Genomic DNA, 27,331 nt, shown 5'->3' on the forward strand with positions numbered 1-27,331 from the left:
CACGTGTGAAGATATCAATTTTTCGAAAAGGAGAAAAATAGATATTTCATTGGTAATTATATAATAATATTTCTTATGCGAAAACAAGCTCAATTAAGGTATATAAGCACGAACGCAAGTAAATGGAATAGTTTTTTTAGTTTTTCTGCTTGCATGTATGCTTGCGTCGCTGGTGAAAACCATGCATTTTTAAAAAAACCCCTTCCTTTCTTCCCCTTCACTTTATTACGTATAACCCTTGAATCAAAGAAAACATTGCAAACTAATGGCCTCTTTTAAGCGATAAACAGGACAAAACCGTTACATTATCATGCTTAACTCAACCAGAGATGAGTACTTTCAATCAGTCTCAACTTCGGCTATATTTTATACAGGTGATAGAACTGTTCTGACCAAAAAATCACTGATTTAGTGGGAAAACAGGAAACAGAATTAAACAGCTTCTTCAAAGGTTTGTTATTCATTAAAATCATAGGATGAACGGAACAGAGTCAAGACTTACGAGCCGGAGCACAGCTATCATCGCTGCAGAGACAAGTATTTTACTTCTTATTGGACTCATAACCTTTGTCGGAAATCTTCTGGTAGTAATCTCCATCTATCGTAATCCCAGTCTTCGTACCATCACTAACTACTTCGTACTCTCGCTTTGTGTCACGGATATTTTGGCTCCGTTACTCGGTCTCACTCCTATCCTGGCGTGGTCGATAAGAAACCACTTTTTCGAAGTGTTTGGAGAAGGAACGTGTATTTTCCAAGGACTTCTAACAACTGGTCTAACATATATATCTGTAATTACCATAACGCTTATGGCGGTCAATCGGTTTATTCGCGTCTGTAAACCTGATAAATATAGTAAACTGTTCAATAAAAAGACTTCTTTAATAATGATAGGAGCCTTGTGGACAACTGTTTTTACCCTGGAGCTTGTAGCCTTGTATGGCAGAAAAGAAAACAAGTTTGCATTCGTAAAATTTTTGGAACACAAGCTGACTTGCGGTCTTATGTTCAATAGAGATCAAAAATCATCGCGAACGATCGGGACATTGACGCTAATCTTCATTCTGTTAGTACCGTTTATTATCATCTTTTTCTGCTACTTCAAAGTCTTCAAGAAAATCCGCCAACATAAGAGAAGCATCGCTCCTGCCTCTAACCCGAGGAGCCTGGGTACAAGTGTACAAGAAATCAAGGTCACAAGGACGCTCTTTGCAGTTTTGATTGGTTACTGCTTCACATGGATTCCAGTTATGATCGTGACGTTGCTTTCCAACTTGTTTGGTTCACGTTCTCTTCCTCGTCAGGCTCACATGATCGTGACATTCTCGGGGATAAGTAGTAGCGCCATCAATCCGGTGATTTATGGCATTTTGAATAGAACGTTTCGCCATGAATATCAAAGAATCGTTTGTCTGAAGTAGATATGGAGCCGGGTTTTGAACCTTGGCTTTTTTATAGCTCGATGGTTAGCTATAGTTTAAACAGGAAACATTTTTTCTCCGGTAACTTGTCGGTAACTTGTCTGCAAAACGCCAACTGTGTTCGTACCTTCAATTTTTACGTATTTCCAGGTTATAATATTACCATATAGGGAATGTAACAGTGGTGTTTTGTAACGGCTTTCTGTGTAGCATGTACGATTTTCAAACAACTTATACTCGAATAATTGCCATGCCCAATTATTTCATCGAGCATGCGCAGTAAGAAATAAGGGCCCTGGGCACTAGCTTGCTATTAAAACGTCACTTCCGGTCTACTGTTGGATTTTTATTTGGAAAAATTTTATGAATTTTTAAGATCTTTAATATTTTTATCATACTGCCGGAATGAAATTTTAAAATTCTACATAGGTATTGCTGTTATTATTAAACGATTTACACAAAAAATAAGTCAAAGTTTGTATCATTATCCTATGTACATGTAACAATAGACTTCTGTACCTTGGGTATAATATTTTTAAGCTCCCATCTCAGCTAAACCACGTGTCATTCCCTAGAATATCATTTCTCTGTTTAACGGTTGCGCACGAGAAGGCACGTGAATATGAATACAACTCTTCTTCTCAAGAGAATGACACGTGGTCCGAAATACGTACATATCACACCCAAGGTGAAAAGGCTTATTTCACAACATTTAAAGAGATTTTTATTTGGAAATTTAATCAAATTGTTTGTCTTTTTCTTCTCGGTTCCTTTTCATTGAAATTCTCCCATCCCTCCCTTCTATTCCAATACCCATTCCCCGTCACTAGCCCCGATGATACATGTTAATTTCCTCCCTCCCCCTCCCCCTTGTCACCCCCCCCCCCCCCTCCATTCCCCCGATATACGACCGACTGCTAACGACTGCAACTGAAGAGACTATTTCTTTCCCTATCAAACCACTTGTCATTCGCTTGAGTATTATTTTCTTTATTTACGAACGCTCAGTGAGAAAATATATATTGACATTGATGAATTTCAAACAAAAACTCGGCTAATTCTCAAGGAATGACATGGGGTTTGAAATGGGAAAATCTTAACGATCAAAAGGACGACTGGATTTATTAAGAGACCCAGACGCCTGGAATAGACCTCATTGGCTCTGACGTATTTTTTTCCCTATTTCAGACCACTCATTCCCTAGAGTATCATTTTTTTGTTTAAGGTTTGCGTTCGGTTCACATGAGAAGACACATGAATATGGATACAACTCAAACAAAGAATATTATTCTCAAGGGAATGACACGTGGTCTGAAATGGGACAACATTACGTCAGAGCCGAGGAGGTCTATTAAGGCTCGTCGTACTAGGACGCGTCTTTTATTAGTAATGATATGAGCTGAAGAAATTAGGAATGTCTTGAGGAGAAGTTCTAGTTATAACTCAACTAAATTTCTTGCTCTCCGTCTTCCAGTTTTATTTCCGCAGGACGAATGACTTTTCCGTCTTTATACCCAATGTTCATGTATCCGGTAGGAATATCAGGAACACGTGGTTTGTCTTGGGTTTTGTGTGTTGCTGCCGGTGACGGGTGCTGCTTTGAAGTGGGTTCTGCTGAGAAAAAAAAAAAACTCATGAAGTGAATAAAAATGAACCAGGCTAGGCATTCATTCATTCCTCCCTTCCTCCCTCCCTCCCTCCTTTCATCCCTCCCTCTATCCATCCCTCTGTCCATCCATCCATCCATCCATCCATCCATCCATCCATCCATCCATCCATCCGTCCGTTCGTCCGTCCGTCCGTCTGCCGTTCGTATATTGGCAGCATACCAACCTTGATCGGTCAAAATAGTGTTCATATACAATGGATTTTGTAGTGTAGTCTCGGTGACAGTTTCAGCAGGAACATCATATTGGCATTCTTCGTTCTTGAGCCTAGCTTTAATAATATCAAAGCTTGGTCTCTGAATAGCATCTCGATTCCAGCAACTCTTCATGACCTCGTAGACGTGAGGTTCACAGTCATCAGGCATCCCCAGATGAACACCCTACAACATAGATTGGAATATTCTGAATATAATTGATAAATGGTCCGCAGAGAAGGTTCATTTCCGATCCGCTCTTAATTTACGCATTCAGGTTCGAATCCAGGGGGGGTGATGAACGTGGTGGCTAGCCACCCCCTTGTGCTCAAATTTCTCGGCATTATCATTAGCAAGCCCGCGTTTTCCTCGCATTCCTAGTAAAACCTTTGTAATAGTTCCCCCTTCTAAAATTTCGCACGCAGCCGGATGTTGTTCTAGCCCTAAGGCATCAGTGGAGAGACTAGCCAGCCCACAGACCTTACCTGCATCCAAATCCCTTACAATATCTGCCAAAACGCGTGTTGATTTAAAGGAGAAATAATATTGATGCATTGCTTTCATGGCTGTTGTTGTGCTAATTTATTGAAGCTGTACTTGGCCGTGTCGAAAATGCTTAGTTACCAGCTGCTATCTTCTGGTGTAATGTTTTCTCATGTCAGATCACGTGTCATTCCCTAGAGCATCATTTCTTTGTTTAAAGGCTGCGCATGAGAAGACACATGAATATATGGATAACGACCAAGGCTCTGAGTACGATATTTGGATACAACTCAAACAAAGTATCTTATTCTCAAGGGTAATATTACGTCGTATGAAATGAAAAATACATTACACCCAAAAGATCTATTGAACAGGCTTGTAAGTGTCTCTCTGACCTTCTTCACAAAGTCCACGACTTCTTCATTTGTATATCCATAATAAGGCTGTAGTGAAAAGGTATACACTTCCCACAGTAGAACCCCATAAGAATAGATGTCTGACTCCACAGTAAACTTGCCGTAGAGTAACGCTTCTGGCGGCATCCATCGAATCGGCATCACCGCTTGTCCTTCAACCTATCAACGATAAACTATCAATTGAGGATTTATTGCAAGGAAAGGATCGACATCTATGGGACAGGATCAAGGATGATGAGACACATGCCCTCCATGGACTGCTCCCACCAAGAAGATATATCAAGCTATGCAAGAGAGGACATGATCCCGGGGGGGGGGGAGGGGGGGTACTACCACCCCAACTTGGGTAGGGGTGTGCCGCCAGGACCTCAAAACCCTGACCCTATCCCAGACCTAAAATTTTGATTTTACATACCCTACCCCAGACTAAAACTAAGAATTGTACACCCTATCCCAGACTAAAAGACGGAAAAGACGGTTTTTCAATAGATTGCAATCAATATTTACTAACGTTTTTATTGTTTTTGTGCCGGCAGAAAGCGTAGCCTATTCGCCAGACAAAAATGACCAAATCGTTAACCCTATCCCAGACGAAAATGATACCCTATCCCAGACTAAATGTCAAAAAATGATACCCTACCCCAGACCCAAAAGCTGAAAAACCATACCCTATAGGGCGGCACATACCCGTATAGCAAATATAGGGGAGTACCCCCCCCCCCCCCCCCCCCCCCCCCGGGGACATGGTCTTATTCTCCCAAGAATTAGAGACTGAGCGTTTTAAACGCTGTTTTATATATAGATGCTTGTACAATTTTATTTAGTTAAGTTCACTTTTTAAAATTTCGAACTTAAACGTTTGTTTTGTAGTAATTTCTAATAAAGACATTTATTATTATTATTATTATCATTATTATTACTATTATTATTATTATTAACGATAACGATAGCGAATAGCTAATAGCGATAGCGATAGCGATAACGATGATAACGATAACGGTTATAAATCTCGCGTTCTGATTGGTTGGGAGCGCGTGCTGCCGTCATTCCTATCCAAAATAACGGTTGTTGTAATTCGTATTTTATAAAAGAAATAAAAAACTTGCTTGCTGTGCTGTGTGCAGTTATAAAGCACGCGGGGTTGGCAGAACACGAGAGAAGTGTAAGGAGAAGCACGACGCGTAGTGGATAATTCAGTGGCGGGAAGAAAAGCCACACTGTGAAGCCACAATTTCTTTCTTATAAATGCATATTTTCGTGACGTATTTGGCCTGTAAATAAACTGAGCTTATGTTCTTGGACAAATCAACGTACCTTGTAATAATCAGAAGCATACACATCCCTCGACATGCCGAAGTCAGCTATTTTGATCGCCAAACTATCGCCTACCAAGCAGTTTCTTGTGGCAAGGTCCCGATGCACGAATCGCATGCTCTGTAGATATTCCATACCGTTGGCTACTTGTAGAGCGATTGAGAGGAGGTCTTCACGCGTAAGAACTTCTTCTAGAGATAACGTATAAGTAGGTTTACGAACACTATAAACATCAGTGCTGGCATGCCAAATAATGCTAATAAGACTCGATGTAACGAAACATGGTGCAGCGTGACGCATCTTCATTAACAGAATAACAAGCTCGAAGCAATGTGACACAACGCGAGGCAACGTTGAATATGACGCAATAAAAGTACAGCGAAACGCAACATGACAAAAAATGAACCCAATTTTCGGCTTAAGAAATATATTTCAATATTATTATTATTATCATCATCATCCTCCACATCACCATCACCATAATCACATCCATGCACAACCACCTACACCACCATCATCATCATATCACCACCATCATCATCACCACTATCACCACCACAACCACCTACACCACCATCGTCATCATATTGCCACCATCATCATCACCACTATCACCACCATCTCCATCACCATATTAATCAATACCATCAACATCATCACTATCATCACTATCACCACAACAACCTCCACCATCATCATCATCATCATTATCATCATCATCATCCTCATCAACACCAACTTTATTCTTATTTCATTGATATTTAGTGCGCTAGCTCCCTCATATATCGGATATCGGTGGCAATGGTGTAGAGCGGAACAATGCAATGTTTTGGGATTAAAAATAGTTTTCAGGATATCAGAGGCCGTGAAAATATGTTTTGCTTTTCCCATTAAAAAGGGCTGCCGTACTTGAAATCTCTCTTGCCACTTGTCGCCTTACCTTTCTCTTCTTTACCTTCCGTCTCATTCAATCTAAAAGGTCCATGTTTTCTGAGAAACTGGTTCAAATCTCCAAGAGCCATGAATTCAAAGATCATTCCGTAAGGTTCTTCCTCTGTAGACACGGCAAGAAGCTCGACGATATTTTCATGATGAAGAACAGACATCAAGGTTACTTCTTGAAGAAAGACTGTTTTCATCTCTTTAGAGCAGCCCGCCTTCAGAGTCTTGACGGCAACCATGAGCTCTGTGTTTGGTTTGTCTGCGGGGCGCAGTCCAAAACATCGGCCTAGAGGGGGAGGGGGGGGGGTGGAGTGAAATATGTCATTAACCATTACTATTAGCCATCCCGAGGTTGAGGGAAAACCTGAGACGAGTTGGCATTGCAGTGCATTGTGGGGCTGTTTTAAGGGATTAATATTCGATACGACGTCTATTTCGTACTCCCAAACAGACTTCCCCAATGCACGGTATTCTGTATTGTAGTTAGTATGTCCTTATTTTCCTGATATATGAGTCTCCATCGTTGACGATTCGATTTTGCCATGCAGAGAAACTTTTCTCTGCCAAGAATCGCCGACGATGGAGACTCTGCTAGCAGGGAAAGACTTTATAAGCCCCATGTTTGGACTAAATAAAGTATTACTAGACTTTTTATTATAAATATTTATCATTAAGTATTAGTAGTATTACTATTATTACCTTGAAACACCTGGCCAAAGTTGCCCTCGCCCAAGTCCCTCACATACTCAACTCGGTCGAGAGGGAACTGGGTCATTTCATCAGGATTATATAGACTCAACAGTTTGGTTTCGTCAAGGGCCAGCATAGTATCCGCGCGTAGTCGATCTCGCATTGTAACAGCGGTGAACGTAACACCTTTATACACGCTTGCGGCTTTTATCATTCTTCTTTTTCGAGCCACGATGAAAGCGATGATGATGATTACGACAATGAACGCGCCTATTCCGCCAACGAGAAACCAAATGAATTTATTTGGACTTGGTTTGGATGTCTTTTGGAAATCTAAAGAAGTATTAAACGTTAGTGTCAAAATTATGTAAAAGTGGAAGAATACCAACGTATACTGTGTCTAGAGGCCAAAAGCAGGCAAGAGGGTAAGGTCCAACTGCAATCTGAGTATCAGGCCCTGGCGGAGTGCCTAGGAAAGGAGGGGTTGGAAGACTGATACTCAGGTTACCGCAACCGCAATTGCCTAGCACCCAATTCAATTTTGCGAACGCTTGCTATAGGATGAGGACGTATCGACGTACTTCTTTGTCGAACTTCATTCATAAAAAGGTCGAAGATTTCCATAGTTACCCCCCTCCCACCCCCCCCCCCCCCCCTCCCACCCCCGGCATTTTGTATTTATTCGGAAAGGCATCGACCAATAATTGACTATTTAGCGTCTTTTTTAACACGTTCCTAGAGAATGGACGCTCCGTTGTTTGACTGAAAGAAAGTCGGCAATTGCGCACCATGTCCGTGACGTGTGCCGTGATCTTCCACAGTCGTACGACTTCTATTACCTCATCTAATGAGTTTAGCAAACGTCGTACGTACTCTTTCGTACCGCGTCACCGCGTAGCACTTTCGCGCAGACTTTTCACAGCGGTACAAGCTTCTTGCGCTGGCCGGGTTCAACGAATGTAGTACTCTTTCGTACCGCGTGACCGTGTAGTACGTTCGCACAGACTTTTCACAGCGGTACAAACTTCTTAACATCGTGCACTTGGTTCAACGAATGTCGTACTATTCTGCACAGGGACCCTACGGGCACACTCCACTAACTTACCAAATAATCCAAAGTGTTCACACGTCTCATTGTTAGCCATATCGTATGAGTACTTTAACTCAGTACAATTAGGTATTCCAATATGTACGAACTGTACACCAGACTGGTCGATAATATATTTGGCAACTGCGAGGAGTTGTGTAAGAGGTTTCTGGCACCTCTTGAATATCTCATCACAGTCTTCGCGGCAGTAGATTATGGGTCCACCGTGTATGTCGCACGGAGTAAGAGTGAATTGACAGAGCATTATTCTGAGGAGTTCCTTGCACTGTATTTCGTCCTTGTCTATATTGTTGTTTATAACCCCGATGTACTTCAGGATCAGGTTGTCTGTCTTGTTTACGCCCAGTGTTCTACCGATAAATCTTGGCCGTGGACCTTCGTTCGATTTGGTCTGGTTCAGCCAGGCACTGCAAACGGGTCTGTCGTAGATGACACAGAACCCGTCTCGTTGGTTCGATGTACTGAAATAATTAATGACTTGCGTTAAATGACATGACGGAAACCGTGTATTACAGGATTTTAGGAAAAAAATGAAAGTAATGTGTAGAAGGGTTTATAGTAGTGGCTTGCATTCATTCCCATTCATTCATCCATCCATCCATCCATCCATCCATCCATCCATCCATCCATGATGCGAATCATTACCTTTCATATTTAAATTTATATTTCCTCATGAGTATAGCAAGACAATTGGTGATACTTAACTGAACAAAAGAAAGTGTGCAAGGGATTCAGGGGCGGATCCAGGGGGTGCGCACCCCCCTGGTTCGACTTTGTGTCCCTACTTCGAAGTAACCAATACTGGTTTTTCCTTTTGATTCTAAGGGGTGCAACCCCCCTCCCCTGAGTTAACTCCTCTGAGTTAGCTTTGTGCGCAGCACCCCCCTGAACAAAATTCTGGATCCGCCCCTGGGATTCTGGTAGTAGTAATTATTGACGCCATAACGTAAGTTTCTTATTCTAGAATATCACGAGTCGAGTTAGAATCGATCACCTGGTTGGCTGACGTGTTGATTGAAGCGCATGCGTGGTCGAAACCGGAAGTCTTGTGGTTAATGTAGACTGGTTTGTTGATACATTGAAACACTGCACCGTCTTGTTGCTGTCAACCGTATGATTCCAACAACAGCCAAGGGACAGACACTCAGTTTGATTGACAGGTATGCGAGAACTACATGGGTACAAGACCAGTTGGGAATTCTGGATATTGGTTTGACTGCAATTCTTACTTGAAAATCCTGTTGAAAATACAAGTTAGTACATAAGTACTCCAGTTGAATATAGCTGACGATTCTTTAATTTATTCCGGCGAAATGTCCGAGAAGAAGAAGGAGGAGGATCGAGGAGTAGGAGAAGAAGAAGATCAAACACGATCAAGAAAAACAATATCAAGAAGAACAAGAAGGAAAACGATGAAAATTGCTGCCAGGGCAGATTAATTAGAATAATTTGTCAAAGACTGGAAAACAGAATAAAAAAGAAAAAAGAAAAGTGAATCAAAGAAGTCTGGGTCCTCGTAGTGGAGCTTTGCTCTGTGGGGTTTCCCTGCCCTTGTGGCGAAGATTATAAAATAAAAAAATAAAATAAAAATATCAAGAATCCGCAGACAAACAAGAACAAGAAGAACAAGAATAAACACAGAAAAATCGAAGAAGAGAGAAATATTGGATTAATGCCTGTCATCCTTCTCACTTGTTGAAATACAACAATAAAGATTTCATTCATCACATTCAAGTTGAATATCGCAAATAGACCAAATATACTCAACCTACAAACGAATGAATCCGGCTACCGTTTGAAGTATAAGAAAAGTAACTTGTCATTTTAATGAACTTGGCTTTGGCTAAAAAATCCCCGATAAATCATTATAAAACAAATTTATCTGATGAAAGATAAATGTATACTTAAGGCATCAAGTTCTCCAGATTCGACAACACTTGCTAAATTTAATCCATTTTATTTTTCTTACACAAACCATAGATTACGACACCAATGAGTTCCAACATGAAAATAAATAATAACTTGGTTTTGCTTTAACAAACACGCGAACTTTATCCCACACACACTATAAAGTTTTTACTTTATACTGATGTAATTTTTTTTTTCAGTAAATAAAATGTAGGATCTTTTACCAAACTTCTTACGCAAGAAATTTGAGGTCACTGCACAAAATTTAAAATTAAATTTTCTAATAAAGTTCAAAATTATTATTTTTAAATCATGCATAGAAATATTTTCTGCAGTTTCAAGCATTTTGGCGGAAAATAGCTAGTTCCATATGTTTTTAATTTAACTACAAATTTTAAGTTGAAAAGTTAATACAAGTAGATACATGTAATGATTTTGTACTGCCCGGGTGTACTTTTTTAAATCTAGAGCAGTTAGTACTTACCTTCACTTCCGTAGGAATAAAGCACCAAAAACAATAAAGAAGAAAATAGCACCAAAGTTTGCAAAACCATGATTGAACTGCGCGGCCGGAGAGTGTAATAGGACGAGAATGACTGTGCTCATTCGGTTGCCAAATCGTAAGTAAACAAGCTTGGATCACGTTTTGTGGACCTTGTTAATGGATAACCATCAACTCATAAGGAACTTGAAGCAGTTTGTTTTCTTTATCGGTACGTTTCTTTGAGCTTTGTATTTTGATCCTGAGAAATTATCGCCTGATTCAATCATTTAAACAATATTTTGTGAAAATATACAAGTTCTCGGGTGCTGTTTTCTTGAAAAATAATAATGGGGGCGTCTCTTTATGGCAATAATCCAAGCCAACTCACAGTAGGAGGTCAGTGTGATACTTGACAGAAAAAGATGGCTCTCTTTTATGAACCTCCAGTGAATGGTTTTTTCGACCAAAGCATATACCACGTGACGGCAGCCATGTTACTGGCAGAAACAATACTAACGTTTATAAAGAAAGAATTTAATGCTCCAGTTTCGAGTTCTATTTTGCTCAGCCTTAATCTCGGTTGTGCGTTAAAATTTCAACCAAAACCCTTGGAATTTAAATCAACTCATATTGTTTCCGTAGTTCGTACACAGATTCCTTACTGTAAGGGTTAATAAATGAAAAGAACACATTTGTACATACTCGAGGCTAAGACTGAGCAAAGGCGAACTCGAAATGGGAGTATTCACAAAAGCAAAGGTTGTTATTGTTTTGCCATCTAAGTATAGGGTTTCTAAGCTGTATAATAAGCTTGAGCAAGCGCACGCGATGGTGCAAAACCTCCTTGGCATTCTCGTACCAAGAGCTCCTCGGTATCGTTCCTCCTCTAAGAGGCTCCTCTGAGTACGAGACTGCTATTGACTGTATTCATCGCTGGCGGGTCAAGGCTGTGCAAGTATTAGCTAAGTACTATATTTCTTTTTCATAAACGTGGCGGCCATGTTGGTGGTAATATATTTATGAGACTACTCTTTTGTGGATTAGAATAGTGACCACGGAGGGGGAGGGTCGGAAACTGGAGAAATGCTATACTCCCCCTATCCCCCCTCCCACAGACACGCACTTTTTGCCTTTTGCAGACTACTCAGACACCAATGCTGTAGATATCAGCTTATTAGGGGGAGGGGTAGTGTGCGATCCCCCTGCACCTTCCCCTAGATCCGCCCCTGCATTTGCACACGATCGATCGCAAGCCTATTCTTGGAGGTGCATGTTACGTCATTGCCGCCATGTTGGTTGATCTCAAGGAATTTCTTGGTCACGTGGTTGCACTCCAAGAAAAAGGCGAGGGACAAAGAAAGTAACATCTTTGCCTATGGGTTGCCTGTGCGCAAAACCACAGGAACCCCACGTACGTTTATAGGATAGGGTAAGACCGCTGCTCGATGCTGACTCATATGTTTTTTTCCTTCGCTTTCCAATAAAATTTTAAATAACTGAAGACAGAAATCACTGAAAATCTGGTTTTTGCGACTCACATTCACAACTGATGGCTTCTTATTTCGATGAACACGCTTCGACGGATCGAGCCTCTCATCCAAATTTTCTTCTCGAGTTGGCCAGGTAAATATCTTATCATGACACATAAAAAGTAAGAAAGCCATCAATGGGCCGGGAATAAAAAAATACTAAAGGGTTTACTATAGATAGAGAACTGAATAATATGTTTGGTCGTTTATAATAGCTTATAGTAGATTTATATACATATCAGTGGTTCTATTATACAGGTTACTCTTGTCAACTGAAGATCTGGTGGAGTTAGCAAGGTGCTTGTACACATCATTAATTAAGAACCCATATTTTCCGACGTCTGCCTTAACATTTTCTATACATATACCTCTAAGTCCTATCTGTAATTCTCTGTAGGGGAGACGGGCTGAGGGAACTCTAGATTTCTTTTCTGATATTTTGAAACGGCAACGACAAAACACCTGCTAGCAGAGTCTCCTCTTTCTCTCCCTTCTTTTAGGCAGAGAGGAGGGAGACTCTGCCGATGTAGAGTGGTTCCTTCGGTACACCGCCAACCACGATCGTGGGTGAACGAAACCGGTTTTATACCAGGTACATGTAGTGTGCATGAGCAAATGTAACACACCGTGGCGCCAAACGTTGTTTGATGAGCAGAGCAGCTGTCAAAATCGTGACAGCGTTGCTAAGTTACGCCACGCAGACATGACAACTATAACATTCTACATCGGCAGAGTCTATTTTTCTCACTCCACCAAAACAAAAGGAAAATAGGCTCTGCTAGCAGAGAAGCTAATTTATTTTGTTTTGATAACCAAACAGTGGTTGCCCTAATATATATCTTGAACCAGGGGCTTATGTATGAGCTAAATAAGGTTTTACCAAATAAAGTTAGTAAAAGCTAGCCACGAAAAGCAAGTGCATATAAGTATTCAAATACATTAATTAATGTGGTCATACTTTAATATTGTGCTTTGCACTGTAAATTGTACATCCTTAAAGTGCCCATTCAGGAGGCATAACATCGATCTTCCTCCATGGGAAGCAGGGATAAATTTATTTTCGTTCCAGAAATATGTAGTTTTTTATTTTTATTTGTTAAATTCAAATTTCAGTGCGGGGTTTGACAATATTGGTTCTCCACCAGCATCGAATGAAGCTATAAATAACCTAGTTGTAGTGACGATTACTAGGAATCATCTCAAAGGCAAGCGTTTCATATCACAGTTCTTAGTGCCATCTCAAAAGGTAGCCAGCCATGCCTTTGCTTCGAAGCAAGGCAAATGGTGAGCTTGCAATCATAGAGAAATGTGAATATTGTCCAAGGTGTTAAAAAACGGTCTCTATCATTGCAAGCTCACCATTCATCTCACATCGATGCAAAGGCATGGCTACCTTGAATGGGACTATTTTTAAGATAAAAAAGGGTTTAATTTGTGCATATTAATACATTTATATTCACCAGTTTGTTTTGAAAACAAATAATCAACTTTGTTTTAATACTGTAGATGATTCAACTTCAAGTTGTCCCATCTGTCTTGCCGAGTATGAAGAAAACGAAAAAGTCAAACAAATGCCATGTGAACATATGTTTCACTCAGGTTGCATTCTGCCCTGGCTAGAAAAGGTAAGCAGATGCATGCATATACCATACTCTACCATGTGCTGTGCTGTGTTGTGTCACACCATGCCATGCCATGCCATGCCATGCGGTGCTGTGCTGTGTCATGCCGTCTTGTGCTGACATGCTTGATATGTGTGATACCATACACCATGACATGTGTGATACCATATACCATACACCATACCATATGCCATACCATATACCATACCATATACTATACCATATATCATACCATACACCATACCATATACCATACCATATACCATACCATATACTATACCATATATCATACCGTATACCATACCATATACCATACCATATACCATACCATATACCATACCATATACCATACCATATATCATACCATACACCATACACCATACCATATACCATACCATATACCATACCATATACCATACCATATACCATACCATATACCATACCATATACCATACCATATATCATACCATATACCATACCATATACCATACCATATACCATACCATATACCATACCATATACCATACCACATACTATACCATATACCATACCATATATTATACCATATAATTATACACCTGTAATGCTATACCAATTACGCTGCATGAATTCAATGAATAAATTTATTTTCTTGTAGACAAATAGTTGCCCAGTATGTAGATATGAGTTGCCAACAGACAATGAAGAATATGAAGAATTAAAAAAGCTCAAGGTACATTGATACTGATGTAGAACTCTAGCAGATTTTCAGGCTTATATTTCCAAAATTTTTGACTAATTTTTCCTTCTTGCTCATTTAACTTTCCTTTTGGAAAATTTGTCCACACACATTTTTGTTAAAGTCTCCATTTTCTTTTCAGGGAAAAGAAGAAGGAAGACAACATCGAGTTCAAACCCTCCATGCTTCAATGTTTAGTTAATATGAAGACAAAAATCACAATCAGAAAGAGACTCCTGGGATACATGAAAAACATGTGTTTGTAAATGAAATATAAAATAATGTATAGATCTCTTTCCTTGTCCCCTCCCCCAAAACACTGCTACATAGGCTAATAATATTATTGATGTGTTGCTGGGGAAAATAAATTACATAGTAATAGCAATAGAACTTTTGTGAGTTTGCTTGAATGACCAATATCAATAGGTGATGTCAGCGCAAACTTTGCTATAGCTCAAAACAATGCATGTATTGAAACTAAACAAAGCACGAAAACTGAACATAGCAAAGGAGGTTGTTACACTAAGGTAAATCCTAACTTAGAGCCATTAATTGTTGGCTCTGGCACCTGGACACTTATATCATCCCACATGGGGTGGAATTAGAACCCTAAACATAGTTGCAGAAGAGACCCTCTGTCCCCACTAGTGAATAAATCTTCCATGATCAATTATTATATGTATTGATTTTATTTTTAGATGCTCTTTTTAAGTTTAATCTTTTCTTTTTTTATCAAGTATAATTTATCATTATTATCATTATTATACAGTGTTTTGAAAAGCTTCCTTCTTTATTCACTTGATTTTTAAATGGGTTTTCTTGATAATTCTTTATTTCAAGTTTGTTAGCTTCTCTTCAATATACTATAAGAGGCATAGCCTCCTTTGCAGACCTTTTTTGTGTCGGTCCCTTGTTTAAGTTAAGGACTTCAAAAATAAGATAGATGAAAAATAGTATCTTTAATCTTTGAGATAAATAAAAACTTGTCAATGCTTCCATCTGTTTGGTTTCGAATATTTCTATTTGCAATACAATTTCTTAATGTTTGTCATCAGATCCCAACTGTAATGTAACCTCTTTGCTGTAGGTAATTTAACATGTATACAAAAAAATTCAAATTCCCAGATCAGGGTACATGTCATATGATTACGTGGGAGGGGAGGGAGGACACCAAAGTAAGAGGGTAATTTTATATTTATACCTATTCATTAATACAGAGGTTTTGCACAATACAGCTTGGTCTGCTTTTGGTTAGATGGCAGAACAAATCCCTTTGCTCTTGGGAATCAAGTTCTTTCTCATGTAAAATGATTGTATTGTTTCTGCCATTTAACATGGCTGCCGAAGGTCATGTGACGTGCAAAACCAGTCTATTATGATATTTATATTACAAGGGCGGATCCAGGGTTTTTTTGAAGGGGGGTCTCAGGGGTAAATTTTGTGGGCAAAGGAATCCCAGTCGCATTTTTACCACAAAAGCCCATTTGACCTCATTAATGACAGGGGGGTCGCGACCCCCCGACCCACCCCCTGGATCCGCCCTTGTATCATATTATATATACTTGATTGCAGAAACGTTGTAGTATACATTTATACATTTATACGAATATCTAATGAGATGCATAATGCAAAATAACCATTTTCAGCGCTTAAAAACAACTGATTTATAATCTGTACGATCTAACAGACAAGAAAAAAATTATTTGACAGTCATCTAATGAAACAAACAATAAATAAAGCGATTTTTCTGTTTTGCATATCATTAAATATACTGAATAAATTAGATATTTGTATAAATGTATACTACAACTTTTCTGCAATCGAGTGTAACATTATACAATATTATTATATACTATGATATTTATACCTATCCATTAACATTCCACAATACTGGGGAGGGGGGAGAACAAGCAAAATTATAAACATGGCAGCCATATTACTGGGCAGGAAAATGCAATGTTTTTATTGAAAAGAGATTTTATTCCCCAAAGGAAAAAATCCCTTTGGTCTTTCCGGTGAAATTTTCGAGTTTCAAATGACTTCCGGTGTATTTGCCGCACTTATACATCCGGTCAGCGGTGGAGTTTTCCTCCTAATACCCATGCTCACAACGATTCAGAACGTTTGCCTTGGAGGAAAACCATGTGCGAAAGTATGAGCTGAAAATCCTCCGAAAAAACTGCTCTTTTTAGAGCGTTTATTTCCTTCTTTAGTCAAAGTAGTAGTACAGAACCCTAATGAAGACAATAATCCTTCAATTTCTAGCTTAAATGTCTGGGAAAAACTTTTGTGAACTTTGTGGTGAAGCCGGGTTGTCGAGCCGACTTGTGCCGTACCAAATGAATTCTGAGGAAGCTATCTTTATTTGCGAGAATTCTGAGGTAGTATTTTAAATGTTAGCCATATTATATGTATGTATAGGTATATAGATATATTTATAAGTATTTCTGTGTTATAATGTTTTGAATTCAATTTTGTTTTGTTTGCAGTGCGTTTTTCCACTTGGTACTCTTCACGTTGGAAACTTTGTGGTGTCCAGAAAAGCAACAGAAATCTCAAACATCAAGCGAAAAAGGAAGAAAATACCCTCAAAAAATAATCCAGAGGTAACGAAAAAAGCTAATCATGGAAACTCCTTATTCCTTATACATAACACAACGCTTTTGTGTTTAAAAAGTTAATATGTAACCTTACCATTGTTTGTTTCTTTGACAGCTAGTTTGTGCACTAAAACTTTTCCAAAAAATTATCATTTTTTTTTTTCTAGTCCCAGAAACTTCGAAGAACTAATTTAAGCTTGAATTTTTATTAGCTAGTTTCAATTATTCTACAGCTTATTTAACTTTCAGCCAAAATTAAATTGAGCAGCTCAGTGTAAAACATTTTTAAATTGGTTGGTTTTGGCCAAAACAAATAAGATGAGGGGGAAATAGGTGCTATATATTAAGAGATGATATATTTGAGTCCTAAAAATACAGGATACAGGATATTTGAGCTATATGTTAGAGGAATACAAGACATACTTTCAGAATATCAATGCATAGGGAATGGTTTCTTGAGGATATTTTTGTTCATTTACATAAAATAAAAATCTAAATCTAAAATTAGAAACACTTGGTCCAATTTAAAATGCTCTACACATCTGTTTAAGAGTGTGTCAAACTTTATCTAAAACCTAAGAAAAATCTTTGGCAGAATTTGTTATTTAAAATTTGATTCAGTTTTATATGCATCATATTGTTCCAACCATCTAGTCTGGTGTTTTTTAGACTTTAAACCAAGATACTGTATTTTAAGAAATACTTTGGATTTCATTTGGTTATGTACCCTATTCGACCTAAGTTGTCAAATTTGTTACTCTTGACAAGGTAAAACATGGCTAAGATTTTTTTGGAATGAATTATATATTGAAGTAATAATCATGTTTGAAAGAAGTTTGCCATCTGTTTTAAGTTTGTTTATAGGCTGAAGTGTTATAGAGTTTATAATTTGTTTACATCTTTTAAGAGATGGCCTTGGTTTTATGAAAAACTCTCAAAAATATCAACACTCTTAAATAATGAAATATATTGATAACGAACTAGGTAAAGAAATCTGCCCTTGCGAATTTCAAACATGAATGTCTAAGTTATCCCTAGAGCATTTGCACATTTAAGAAAAACTGTTTTAAGCCTCCTTAAAAGCAGGAAAGATTTGAATAGAATTATATATACTCTATGTAAGGTACATAATATAATTGATATATCTGGTTTTACAGTTTGAAAAAGGTATCTAAAATGTGCCACATATTAATTTTGTTATATACCAAAAACTTAATCATTCCAGAGTTTAACCTTGACTTATGAGCGATAAAAAAGTTTTCAGTTATCAACATAATTGACAAAATCACTATAAAATTAACCAAAAACATGAAACATCTTGTCCATTAATTGGCTAGATATTTTTGAGTAGTAATGGATTTTTGGTGAATAGCCAAATAAAAAACACAATGTTCCAATTATGTATGTTTAAATGGCTTCTAGTTTTTTAATGATGAACAAAAAAATGATTTCTATGTTTTTATATTATTGACAAGGCCTGTATAGCTAAAAAAAGTTCTACTCTTTTATATTAAGAAATATAATCTTTTGCGATGAACTTCACCTTCAATTTGCATATGTTTTATAATGGGCAATTTTTTCATTTCATCTTTGTATTCATTAACAAGTAAAAACTTCGAAGTCATACTGACTCCATTATCAAGGCTATAAGATAAAATTATGCTGGAAATTTTTGTATTCTGTCTATGAATGGCTAAGTTCTATTGTTTATAACATTGTATAATATATAAGAACATCCCTTTTACAAATTTCCTTCAGTTTGAGTTTCCTTCCTTTTATGAATGTCTAATGACAAACATTAATTCATAGACCAGATGTTTCCTAAGTTTTCTGTAGCTCTGAATTAACAAGATTTCAGCAACCCTCTCAGGGAATAGACCCCCCAAAAAGATATGATTGTTTTCATCGTTTGACAAAAGTCATAGGGCTCATAAGAACAAGTAAAACAAGATAAAGTGACTTGTTTTTGACATTTTAATTTGACTTTTTAATAAGCATACTTGATTTTCCAGCCATCTGGTTTAAGTTAAGTTGTTTTGCAGTATCTAGCAGTAATATGAATGACAAAAAAGATAATTGCACCTGTTTTAAAAACGTTTGTCAGAGCTAAAGGTGAAAGGTGACAAGCTATTCACAGATTGGCCTTTAGATTGAACCTGGTTACACGCTGTTACATTCAACAAAAAAATGTCATACAAATGTACAATTTTTTATTTTTTTAACTTTCTTGTATTCTCAGTAATATTTTCAGTGATGTTGGCTAACGTATCATATTACCATTTTATGCAAGCCTATTAATTAATGTCATCCTGACTTCTTCCATTTCAGAATTCGTCTCTCAAATCAACGAGTATTTCCACTCCAGAACATTTTATAAATTGGGAAAACGTCGACGCATTGTGTTGGCTACACTGTACGCTAAGCTTGATAGTACACAACAAGACTCTAAGAAATCTTGTCAGTACTATCCAAACTCCTAATTCCTTGCTTAAGTCCATTTTGGATTGCTATTTCAAAGCACAACAGCTTGCATTATCAGACTTGACAACGGCTAAGAAGATACTAGAAGATATAAGACAAAATGTATGGATGTATCTTGCTCCTAAGATGAAATGTTCACTTGGAGTGAATGACTCTCCTATTTTTGCTCTCCCTCTTCTACTAAACGACAATGGAGTTACCTTGGAGAAGTGCCTACAGGAGTATACCTGGGAATTTAGCTGTGACTTGTGTGGATTTGAGGAGAAAACTAGGTAAGTAGCATTAATCTGTAAAACAAAATCCTGAATGAATGGTGTGGATTAGATTTTGTTAAAACTGAACAGTTAAGGCTTAGAAAGACAAAAAAGTAGAACTTCTGCATAGTTGACTTGCAGTCACTTCTTGTGGACTAAACATTAAACATGTATGTAGTAAGTTATTCCTAGGTTGAGGAGAAAATTAGCATTGCAGTGCATATTGGGGGTCATTTGTGGGACAAAATAAATGTCATATTTGGGGAAATATCCCCTAAAACAGTCCCCGAATGCACTGCAATACCAACTCTTCCCAGTTTACTCCTCAACCTAGGAATGGCTAAAATTATATAGCTCATATATGATCTTCATTACATTTTTCTACATCCAAAAAAGAATGCATGCTGCCTTCTTTCCCTCAGTTGTGATATTTTCCAAACCTCCAATAGTACTATCGTATATTCCATGCTGTATTGCTGTATGTTTCAAAATCTTTCTTAGCAATTGAATTAGCTTCAAGGGCCTGTGCTTCACATGCAACAACATAAAACCTGTGAGACAATATCAGATTTTGTCATTTCATTTCAATATAGACTGTTTACACTGACTCGTCATGTGACCCTGCCCACCTTAAGTTGAACAGCTGTGTCAAAATGAACATTAGAAATGAAAAGAACACCTCGAAAAATTCCGGATACAATGCAGGCTTAAGTTGGTTGGAAAAACAAAATAATTTAAATCTCCTTAGAATTTGAAACCTATTATGTCCTCCAAAATATGCTGCATTCTGACGTACTGCAAGGGGTCTATATCAAAGTGCTCTGACTTTTCATTTTGGTTGTTCATTTGGATACAACTGCTTAGTAATAGGGGGGTGGGTAACATGATATGTTAGTAACAGTCGATTCTCATTCTTGCCGCCCTCCCCATTGCGCATTGCATGGCTTGCTATAACATTTCAAATAAATTGTTTCAGGTTCATTGCTTATAACCAGCATTTCAGTTCAAACTAGATGGCTAAAAATTGTAAGCTTGCTTACCTGTGAAGAGCATTAGGGAAATCTTTATATCAATCATTCAATATTTTTATCTCCAAATGATTTTTGTTTTTCTTTGACATGAGAATGACTTGCGACTTTGATTACATCAAAATTATGATGGCATGAACAATGTTACTTGGTGATTTTTGATGAATGGCAGCCAAAAACCTAGATGTTCGACATTAATTTGTAGGGGTCGGTTACAGATTTACGAGAGTCATTTGGTGATCTCTTTCACTTTCTTTTTTCTTAAAACCCAAAAACGATATTTGTTGTAGTCTGATGATTATTAGAAGTTATTCAATGAAAATCATTACTATCTTTGAAATGGACTAATTCGACAATGTGGTGGCCATCTTGGATTGCAAGGCATTATGGGACATCCTGGGGGCAAATAAAGCTTTGTTACAGTAAATGACTTCGATTGATATTAACAGCTCACCATGAGAGAATACAACAAAAGATGAATTAACACAGCTCATCAACCACCTTTACCCATAAAAGAAAGACAATCACACGAAACTTTATATATTTTCTGTTATTTTTTTATTTATTTTTTGCTCCCTGGCAAGATGGCCGCCATATCGTTGAAGTCATCCATTGATTTGTAGTTAGTGAACAAATTCAGCCAAGCAATAACCAAAATTATTACTTTCTCATTCCATTGTTTCTTGTTTTTCAGACAAAAGAAACATCTTGTTACATATCCAAACACGCCAGAGGACTTTGACTTTGAAAAGGCATCATTTCTACGCCCTTGTCCTAAATGCAAGTCTTCAGGCCAGAAGAGTACTATTGTTCATGAAGCGTAAGTAAACAATAGGGACCCCTATAGACCCCTTTCAAAATTATCTTGCATGCACAGCTAATGGGAAAATGCAAAATAAACGGCTCATATTCCAATAAGAAAAGGTTTGATCTTTTTTGTATTTTCGTGTTAGCCTCAAACACAATACAATAACTAAAACCAAAAACTAAAATCATGTGTAACATCCATACTGTACAGTTTTCAGCATATTGTTAAATATGCTGTTTTATGTATAAGTACTACACTTTTTGGCCACAGTAGAGTATTATTTTTTGTCTTGGTAACATTCATCCATTGGTTCTTACATTATTATTGTCATAATTTTCAGAATGCCAGATCTTGTGCTGATGCACTTTGTTGAAGGGCTGATGACAGAAGATTATTTAGATTCCAATTTTGTTTTGAACAAGAGTAGGTATCAGTTAACACAGTTCCTTCAGTACTCAAGAAATCCTGATCACTTTATTTGTTGGTGTAAAGAGAATGACGGTAAGTATATATACTAGTTTTACAATGTTTTTGGGTGCTATACCATGGATATACCACAAGGCACTTGTATTTCCTAGTATAATTTGATGGTTTTCACCCATAGCTTAAAACCAGGATTCTATGGCATTGCTTATTAAATCCATCAACATGAGTAATAAACTACATTAAGTTTTTGTTTGCTAATTATTGTATTTTTCTTGTAGGGACGAGATGGTTAGAACTAGATGACCTAAAAACTTCAGTATGTTCATGGTCAAGTTCTACTCCCAAGGTACCACCCTCAGAAGTTCACGTTGTGGTGTTTGAAAAAATCACTTCAGAGTCGTGTGAAAACAAAATCAACTCAAAAGAATATAAATCGGAAAAGGTGATTGATGACATAAATAGGGTACTTGTGTCACCGACAGAAATATTGAGGAACACAGAAATATCTTTTTCAAAGGCTGAGGTCTGTTTTTCAAAGGTTAATGATGAAGAGAGTATTTCTTGTCACATGGATGCATTGGAGGTCATAGAAGATGTTGAAGAAAAGGAAATCACTTCTAAAGAAAAGAATCTAGAATCAAAAATTATTGCATCTGAAGAAATAGTATCGAATGAGAGTTTGAGCTCTGCATCAGTATCTGGAAAACATGATGGTGATCTTCCTGGAAGATCTCCTTTAAAAGATTGTTCAAATATACCAGATAATTGGTCATCACATGGAAAGACTGTTGCTACATCAATTATGGCACTTCCATCACAGACTTCTTTACGACCAGAAAAGACATCATTAATAAATAGAAATAGCCCTTCAGTGATTTCACCTTCACTTACTTCGAGTAATTTGGAGAACTCCTTAATCAAAGCTACTGTTGTTACACCAAATTTGGCACTTCCAACACAGACTTCTTCTCAAGGTGTAAAAACACCATTAACACATAGAAATACCCCTCCAGTGCTTTCACCTTCACTTACTTCGAGTAATTTGGAGAACTCCTTAATCAAAGCTACTGTTACTACACCAAATATGGCCCTTCCAACACAGACTTCTTCTCAACCCGAAAACACATCCTTAATGAATAGAAAAACCCCTCCAGTGGTTTCATCTTCACTTACTTCAACCAAACTGGAGAACTCATTAATCAAAGTTACTCTCAAAAAATACTCTTTAAGTAAAAAGTTTCAGCCATCACTCAATAACAAACGTCGAACATTGTCTTCCCAGTTTCAGCCATATGTTCCTAAAAAACAGCGAATTGAACCACAGATTGTTAATAACAAACCTACTTTATTGGATTTTGATAGCCATAGTGACAGTGGCTACTCGAGTCCTAGCTCTGTCAGTTCCTGCGGGAGTGGGTCAAGTACTACGAGTATGGAAACTGAACAGAAAATGAGTGTTACTGATGATATAGAGAAGATGGAGATAGATGATTCCAATCATGAAAATATCGCCGAAGAACTTGAGAAGCTTTTGCCAGACTGTCTTCTTGAAGATCGCAGGAAAAGAAGTACATCAGCAGTAGATGATGAGGAACAAATCATCCATAGTGAAACGATGAAATTGGAGGGCATCTCTCAAGAGCAGGACGACTTTATTCGCAATTTGCTCTTTGATGATTAAGCTGTTATGTTGCATTGGGCTGTGATAGGAGGGATTTCAGTTGCAGTAATTTTACTTGCCCTTTTTACTTGAAAAAATAGTAGTGTATATTGCCATATATCTTTGAAAAAGTTAACTAACAAAATTGTAGAAATTAGTGCAAAGTTTTTTTAGGTCCACTGAGATCTACTGAACTTACTATTAAGTTGTGCAAATTTCTTCTATTTCTAACAAAGTTTTTCACGAACATATAGTATGCACTTTAAGCATATTATATTGTAGTAGACACTATAAGACCTTTATGAAATTTGCTTGAGTGAGGAATGTCAAAACAATTGCTCCAAGTTGAGGCTCGACTTGATGTGTTCTTACATTTACTGAAGAAATACTATTCCCAGTGGACCGAGGTAATTGTGATTTTTTAATCGCCCTTGTAGCGTCTGTTATGTTATCCACAAGTACATTTCAAATCGACCACGTGATGCCAATGTTGTACCACGAGGACAAGTTTTTTACACCACGTGATCAAAATTCAGTCAAGTTTTAATGCACGCGCCTGCTGTGTGCAGTTATAAAGCATGTGAGGATTGGCAGAACACAAGAGAAGTGTTAGGAGAAGCACGGCGTGTGGCGGAATGCTTCTGGACCCTTTTTGAGTGTTCTGTCAATTCCCAAGTGCTTTATAACTCCAAACAGGACAGCAAGCAATTTTTTTTATTTCTTTCATGAAATACAAATTACAATAACCGTTATTTTGGAAAAAAATGATGCAACTAAAAGTGTGTGCGTGTGCTGTATGCTCTCCTAAAGCACTCGTCCTCAACCAATCAGAACGTGAGATTCATAATAGTTATTTTATAATGCATTTTATTGAGCCAAAACTTAACTTGGAGCCATTGTTTCCTATTTTTTTCTTCTCCTTTACTTTGATCATACATCATACCGGCTTTGTTTCACAATCCAACTAAAAAATCTCACAGGTGCAAGAATTAAACAACAACTAGATTGAAGGCATTTAACCCGTGTAATAAATAGAGGATATTATATGGGTGCGAGGAGATACGAAATTCATCTTCGAGTGATGAAAAGATCTCTCACGAGTGAGTGCAGCGAACAAGTGAGAGATTTTCAACACGAGAAGATAAATTTCATATCTCCAAGCGCCCATGTTATTTTCTGTTTATTAAATAATTATCCATAAAATCAACTTAACAAGCTTTTTATTGTCATAAAAAGTTTTTATTTATAAACTAATAGCTTAAATGCACATGGTAAGGATATTTTCACATGTGAAAATATCAGTTTTTCGAAAAGGAGAAATATAGGTATTTTATGGATGATTATATGATAAATACTATTTCACAGGTTTAATGACTCCACTCTTTTACTCACTGACCATCGATTTTGTTTCATGGGTTACTGTAAGTGAAATCACTCTACTAATGTATAAATTATATCAATGGAATATTTCATAGTTTTATTGACATTTACTCTCATTATTGATGAGAATCATAATGCATCAGTCTTAAGCTGTACGTAATTGTACTTATATTTTGTAAAATAGCTATAGAAATGACAACATGTATTATAATATAATCTATATTGTGTGGTTTACACCATAATAAAAGCTTTGTCACATACATATATATATTTGTTTAAATTGTCCAGAACATCCTAATTCAATAGATACTATACATTACGCAGAACAACTAAAGAGATAAATTACTGGGTTCAAGATAGTTGTATCCTTATAATAATAGAGCAAGAAATAACCGGGAGAAAGGTAACTTAATCTAAACCAAAAATATCCCCATACATTTTCTCTTGGTGTTGGTTCTAACGTGATTGGGAACAGCAGAAAAATGAAAGTAAATGTTTGGGAAATTTTCGGAGCTTACACTCGGTATTTCTACAGCTAATTAATACAAAAATATTGACAATTTATTATATGTTTTCTTAAAAATATTATCAGTGGTATTTCAAAATTGAAGATTAATGTTTATTCGATGACGTCACACTCCAAAGCTCCAAAATGTTTCCTGAAACTAGTGTGCCTAAGGTTCTCCATTATGCAAACAATGATCAAGTACCGCTCTTCATAAAAAAGTCGTCTCTTTAAAACCTTGAGAAAGCCTTACGACCCAACAACCTTGAATTTTTTCCAGATCGTCTTTAGCAGCAGATTTCGATTCGCAGTTGAACTGCCCGTACTCGGGCCTATTGTGATAAGTGATGATTTTTTCAAATCCTTCAAAGGATTAAACAATATGAAATAAAGAGCTACATCATCTCCAAGGAGGTGGTGAGGGCTTGGCTTTCACAGGTGTTTGCGAGCTTTGAGGTCGAGAAGAACAAATCGAACTTTGAGGTCGATAACTATTACATACTTCACCATCAAAACTCAGTTCCTTCTTTGCCATTGAGGTGAAAAACTTCTCTGTTTGTAAGCTGTGTAACTGGTCTTTTTTCTTCTCCCCAAACAACGTATTGTCTACCACAGTAGGGGAGAATTTTACAGGTTTATATTTTCTATCCGACGATCGTGACGACGTACATCTGGAACTTGGACGAGAAGAAGCTGATGAAGATGGACGAGAAGAGAACGGAGAACTAGTCGTTGGACAGTAGAATAACAACGGCTTGGGAGGAGATTTAAGTTTAGTTTTCCCAGTATCAACCCAAGGTGGCTCGAACTCTGGGATCGGATCAGGTTCTCGTGTTTTTCTGAGCTCACCAAATAATGACTCGTCTACCGATGAAGGAGTGAATTTCGTTCGCTTGAAACGACCTCTGGAGGCGTAAGCACTGTTATCAAATGACATTTTATCTTCTGGGTACGTAAAGAAGCTCTTTAGTTCATCTGAATAAGCTTTGTCTTCTACTTAACGCTTTCATTGAGAAACAGACGTGTTATTCAAAATCACCTTTCTAAGCGTTTCAAACAATATTGGCCGCCATCTTGAATGTTGTCATGGAAACTAATATAATACGCTAAAAGGAAAAGGAGGCGAGGTTCGAGACTGACGTCATAGAAGGAACAAACACATGTACACATTCGGTGACTTGGACACTAAAATTTTCTATTCTGTTGAGCAGCCAGGATAACGGTTGGCAAAACGCTTATCTTCCAATCTTTAGCTACGATGTTTATTTTCATTCAGTCCTGAATCCGAGGTCTTTTCTAAATCTTCTGATATAGTTGAAATTAGTAAGAACTTTGAAATTAGGCTGTACGGACATGCAGTTCCATGTTCAACAGCGTTATTGTTTTCTTTTATCACAGGTAAAAATGCTATGCATATTCTAACGCCGGTGTAATGGTTTAACATCGTTTAATTGAAATTTAGTAATTTTATTCAATAAGCAACAGGTGATACACTGAGCAATAATTATTCGTGAAAAAAACGGGTAATTGTTCAGACTCAAAAAAAGTCTCATGTTTTCTCGCTCCGCAAAAATACGATTCTTTCTAGATTCTTCAAATGTTTGGGGGGGGGGGGGCCACGATGTTCTCACCACATGCACGATCATATTCAAATGGTGACTTAATTAACAGCTCTGACCATTGCGAGGACAGC

At 37.5% G+C, this 27,331-nt stretch overlaps 5 protein-coding genes across 8 annotated transcripts; 3 read left to right on the forward strand and 2 right to left on the reverse strand.

The window, feature by feature from the left end:
• The first annotated feature begins 476 nt into the window (after positions 1-476).
• Positions 477-1,428, forward strand: LOC116293303 (melatonin receptor type 1A-like). Its single transcript, XM_031700713.1, has one exon. The coding sequence runs from the start codon at positions 477-479 to the stop codon at positions 1,419-1,421; it is 945 nt and encodes a 314-aa protein (XP_031556573.1). The 3' UTR covers positions 1,422-1,428.
• Positions 1,429-2,318: 890 nt separating this feature from the next.
• LOC116293301 (muscle, skeletal receptor tyrosine protein kinase) lies at positions 2,319-10,795 on the reverse strand. Of its 3 annotated transcripts, none has more exons than XM_031700710.2 (9): positions 10,628-10,795; positions 9,230-9,473; positions 8,233-8,696; positions 7,137-7,460; positions 6,436-6,723; positions 5,496-5,683; positions 4,161-4,340; positions 3,255-3,468; positions 2,319-3,035 (listed from the first exon to the last, which is right to left on the reverse strand). In XM_031700710.2, exons 1-9 carry the CDS (start codon positions 10,695-10,697, stop codon positions 2,869-2,871), a joined length of 2,139 nt encoding a protein of 712 aa, XP_031556570.1. In that variant the 5' UTR covers positions 10,698-10,795; the 3' UTR covers positions 2,319-2,868. The 3 variants fall into 3 exon arrangements, with proteins under 3 accessions (XP_031556570.1, XP_031556568.1, XP_031556569.1); XM_031700708.2 differs by having other exon boundaries at positions 5,496-5,686; positions 10,628-10,790; XM_031700709.2 differs by having other exon boundaries at positions 2,319-3,032; positions 5,496-5,686; positions 10,628-10,787.
• A 1,261-nt stretch (positions 10,796-12,056) lies between these two features.
• On the forward strand, positions 12,057-15,494 carry LOC116293285 (E3 ubiquitin-protein ligase RNF181). Of its 2 annotated transcripts, XM_089028617.1 has the most exons (6): positions 12,057-12,250; positions 12,415-12,453; positions 13,270-13,361; positions 13,663-13,781; positions 14,416-14,490; positions 14,639-15,494. In XM_089028617.1, exons 1-6 carry the CDS (start codon positions 12,177-12,179, stop codon positions 14,696-14,698), a joined length of 459 nt encoding a protein of 152 aa, XP_088884743.1. In that variant the 5' UTR covers positions 12,057-12,176; the 3' UTR covers positions 14,699-15,494. The 2 variants fall into 2 exon arrangements, with proteins under 2 accessions (XP_088884743.1, XP_031556549.1); XM_031700689.2 differs by lacking the exon at positions 12,415-12,453 and having other exon boundaries at positions 12,062-12,250.
• A 1,136-nt stretch (positions 15,495-16,630) lies between these two features.
• Positions 16,631-25,393, forward strand: LOC116293298 (uncharacterized). Its single transcript, XM_031700706.2, has 6 exons — positions 16,631-16,877; positions 16,986-17,102; positions 19,425-19,849; positions 21,554-21,679; positions 22,008-22,168; positions 22,372-25,393. Exons 1-6 carry the CDS (start codon positions 16,767-16,769, stop codon positions 23,772-23,774), a joined length of 2,343 nt encoding a protein of 780 aa, XP_031556566.1. The 5' UTR covers positions 16,631-16,766; the 3' UTR covers positions 23,775-25,393.
• LOC116293288 (uncharacterized) lies at positions 25,214-26,719 on the reverse strand. Its single transcript, XM_031700694.2, has one exon. It carries the CDS (start codon positions 26,573-26,575, stop codon positions 26,039-26,041), a length of 537 nt encoding a protein of 178 aa, XP_031556554.1. The 5' UTR covers positions 26,576-26,719; the 3' UTR covers positions 25,214-26,038.
• Between the last annotated feature and the right edge of the window lie 612 nt (positions 26,720-27,331).

This window comes from Actinia tenebrosa, unplaced genomic scaffold (genome assembly GCF_029948245.1).
Source record: "Actinia tenebrosa isolate PJP-AT-01 unplaced genomic scaffold, QUT_ActTen_1.0 PGA_scaffold13__45_contigs__length_12533684, whole genome shotgun sequence".
Classification (NCBI taxonomy): domain Eukaryota; kingdom Metazoa; phylum Cnidaria; class Anthozoa; order Actiniaria; family Actiniidae; genus Actinia; species Actinia tenebrosa.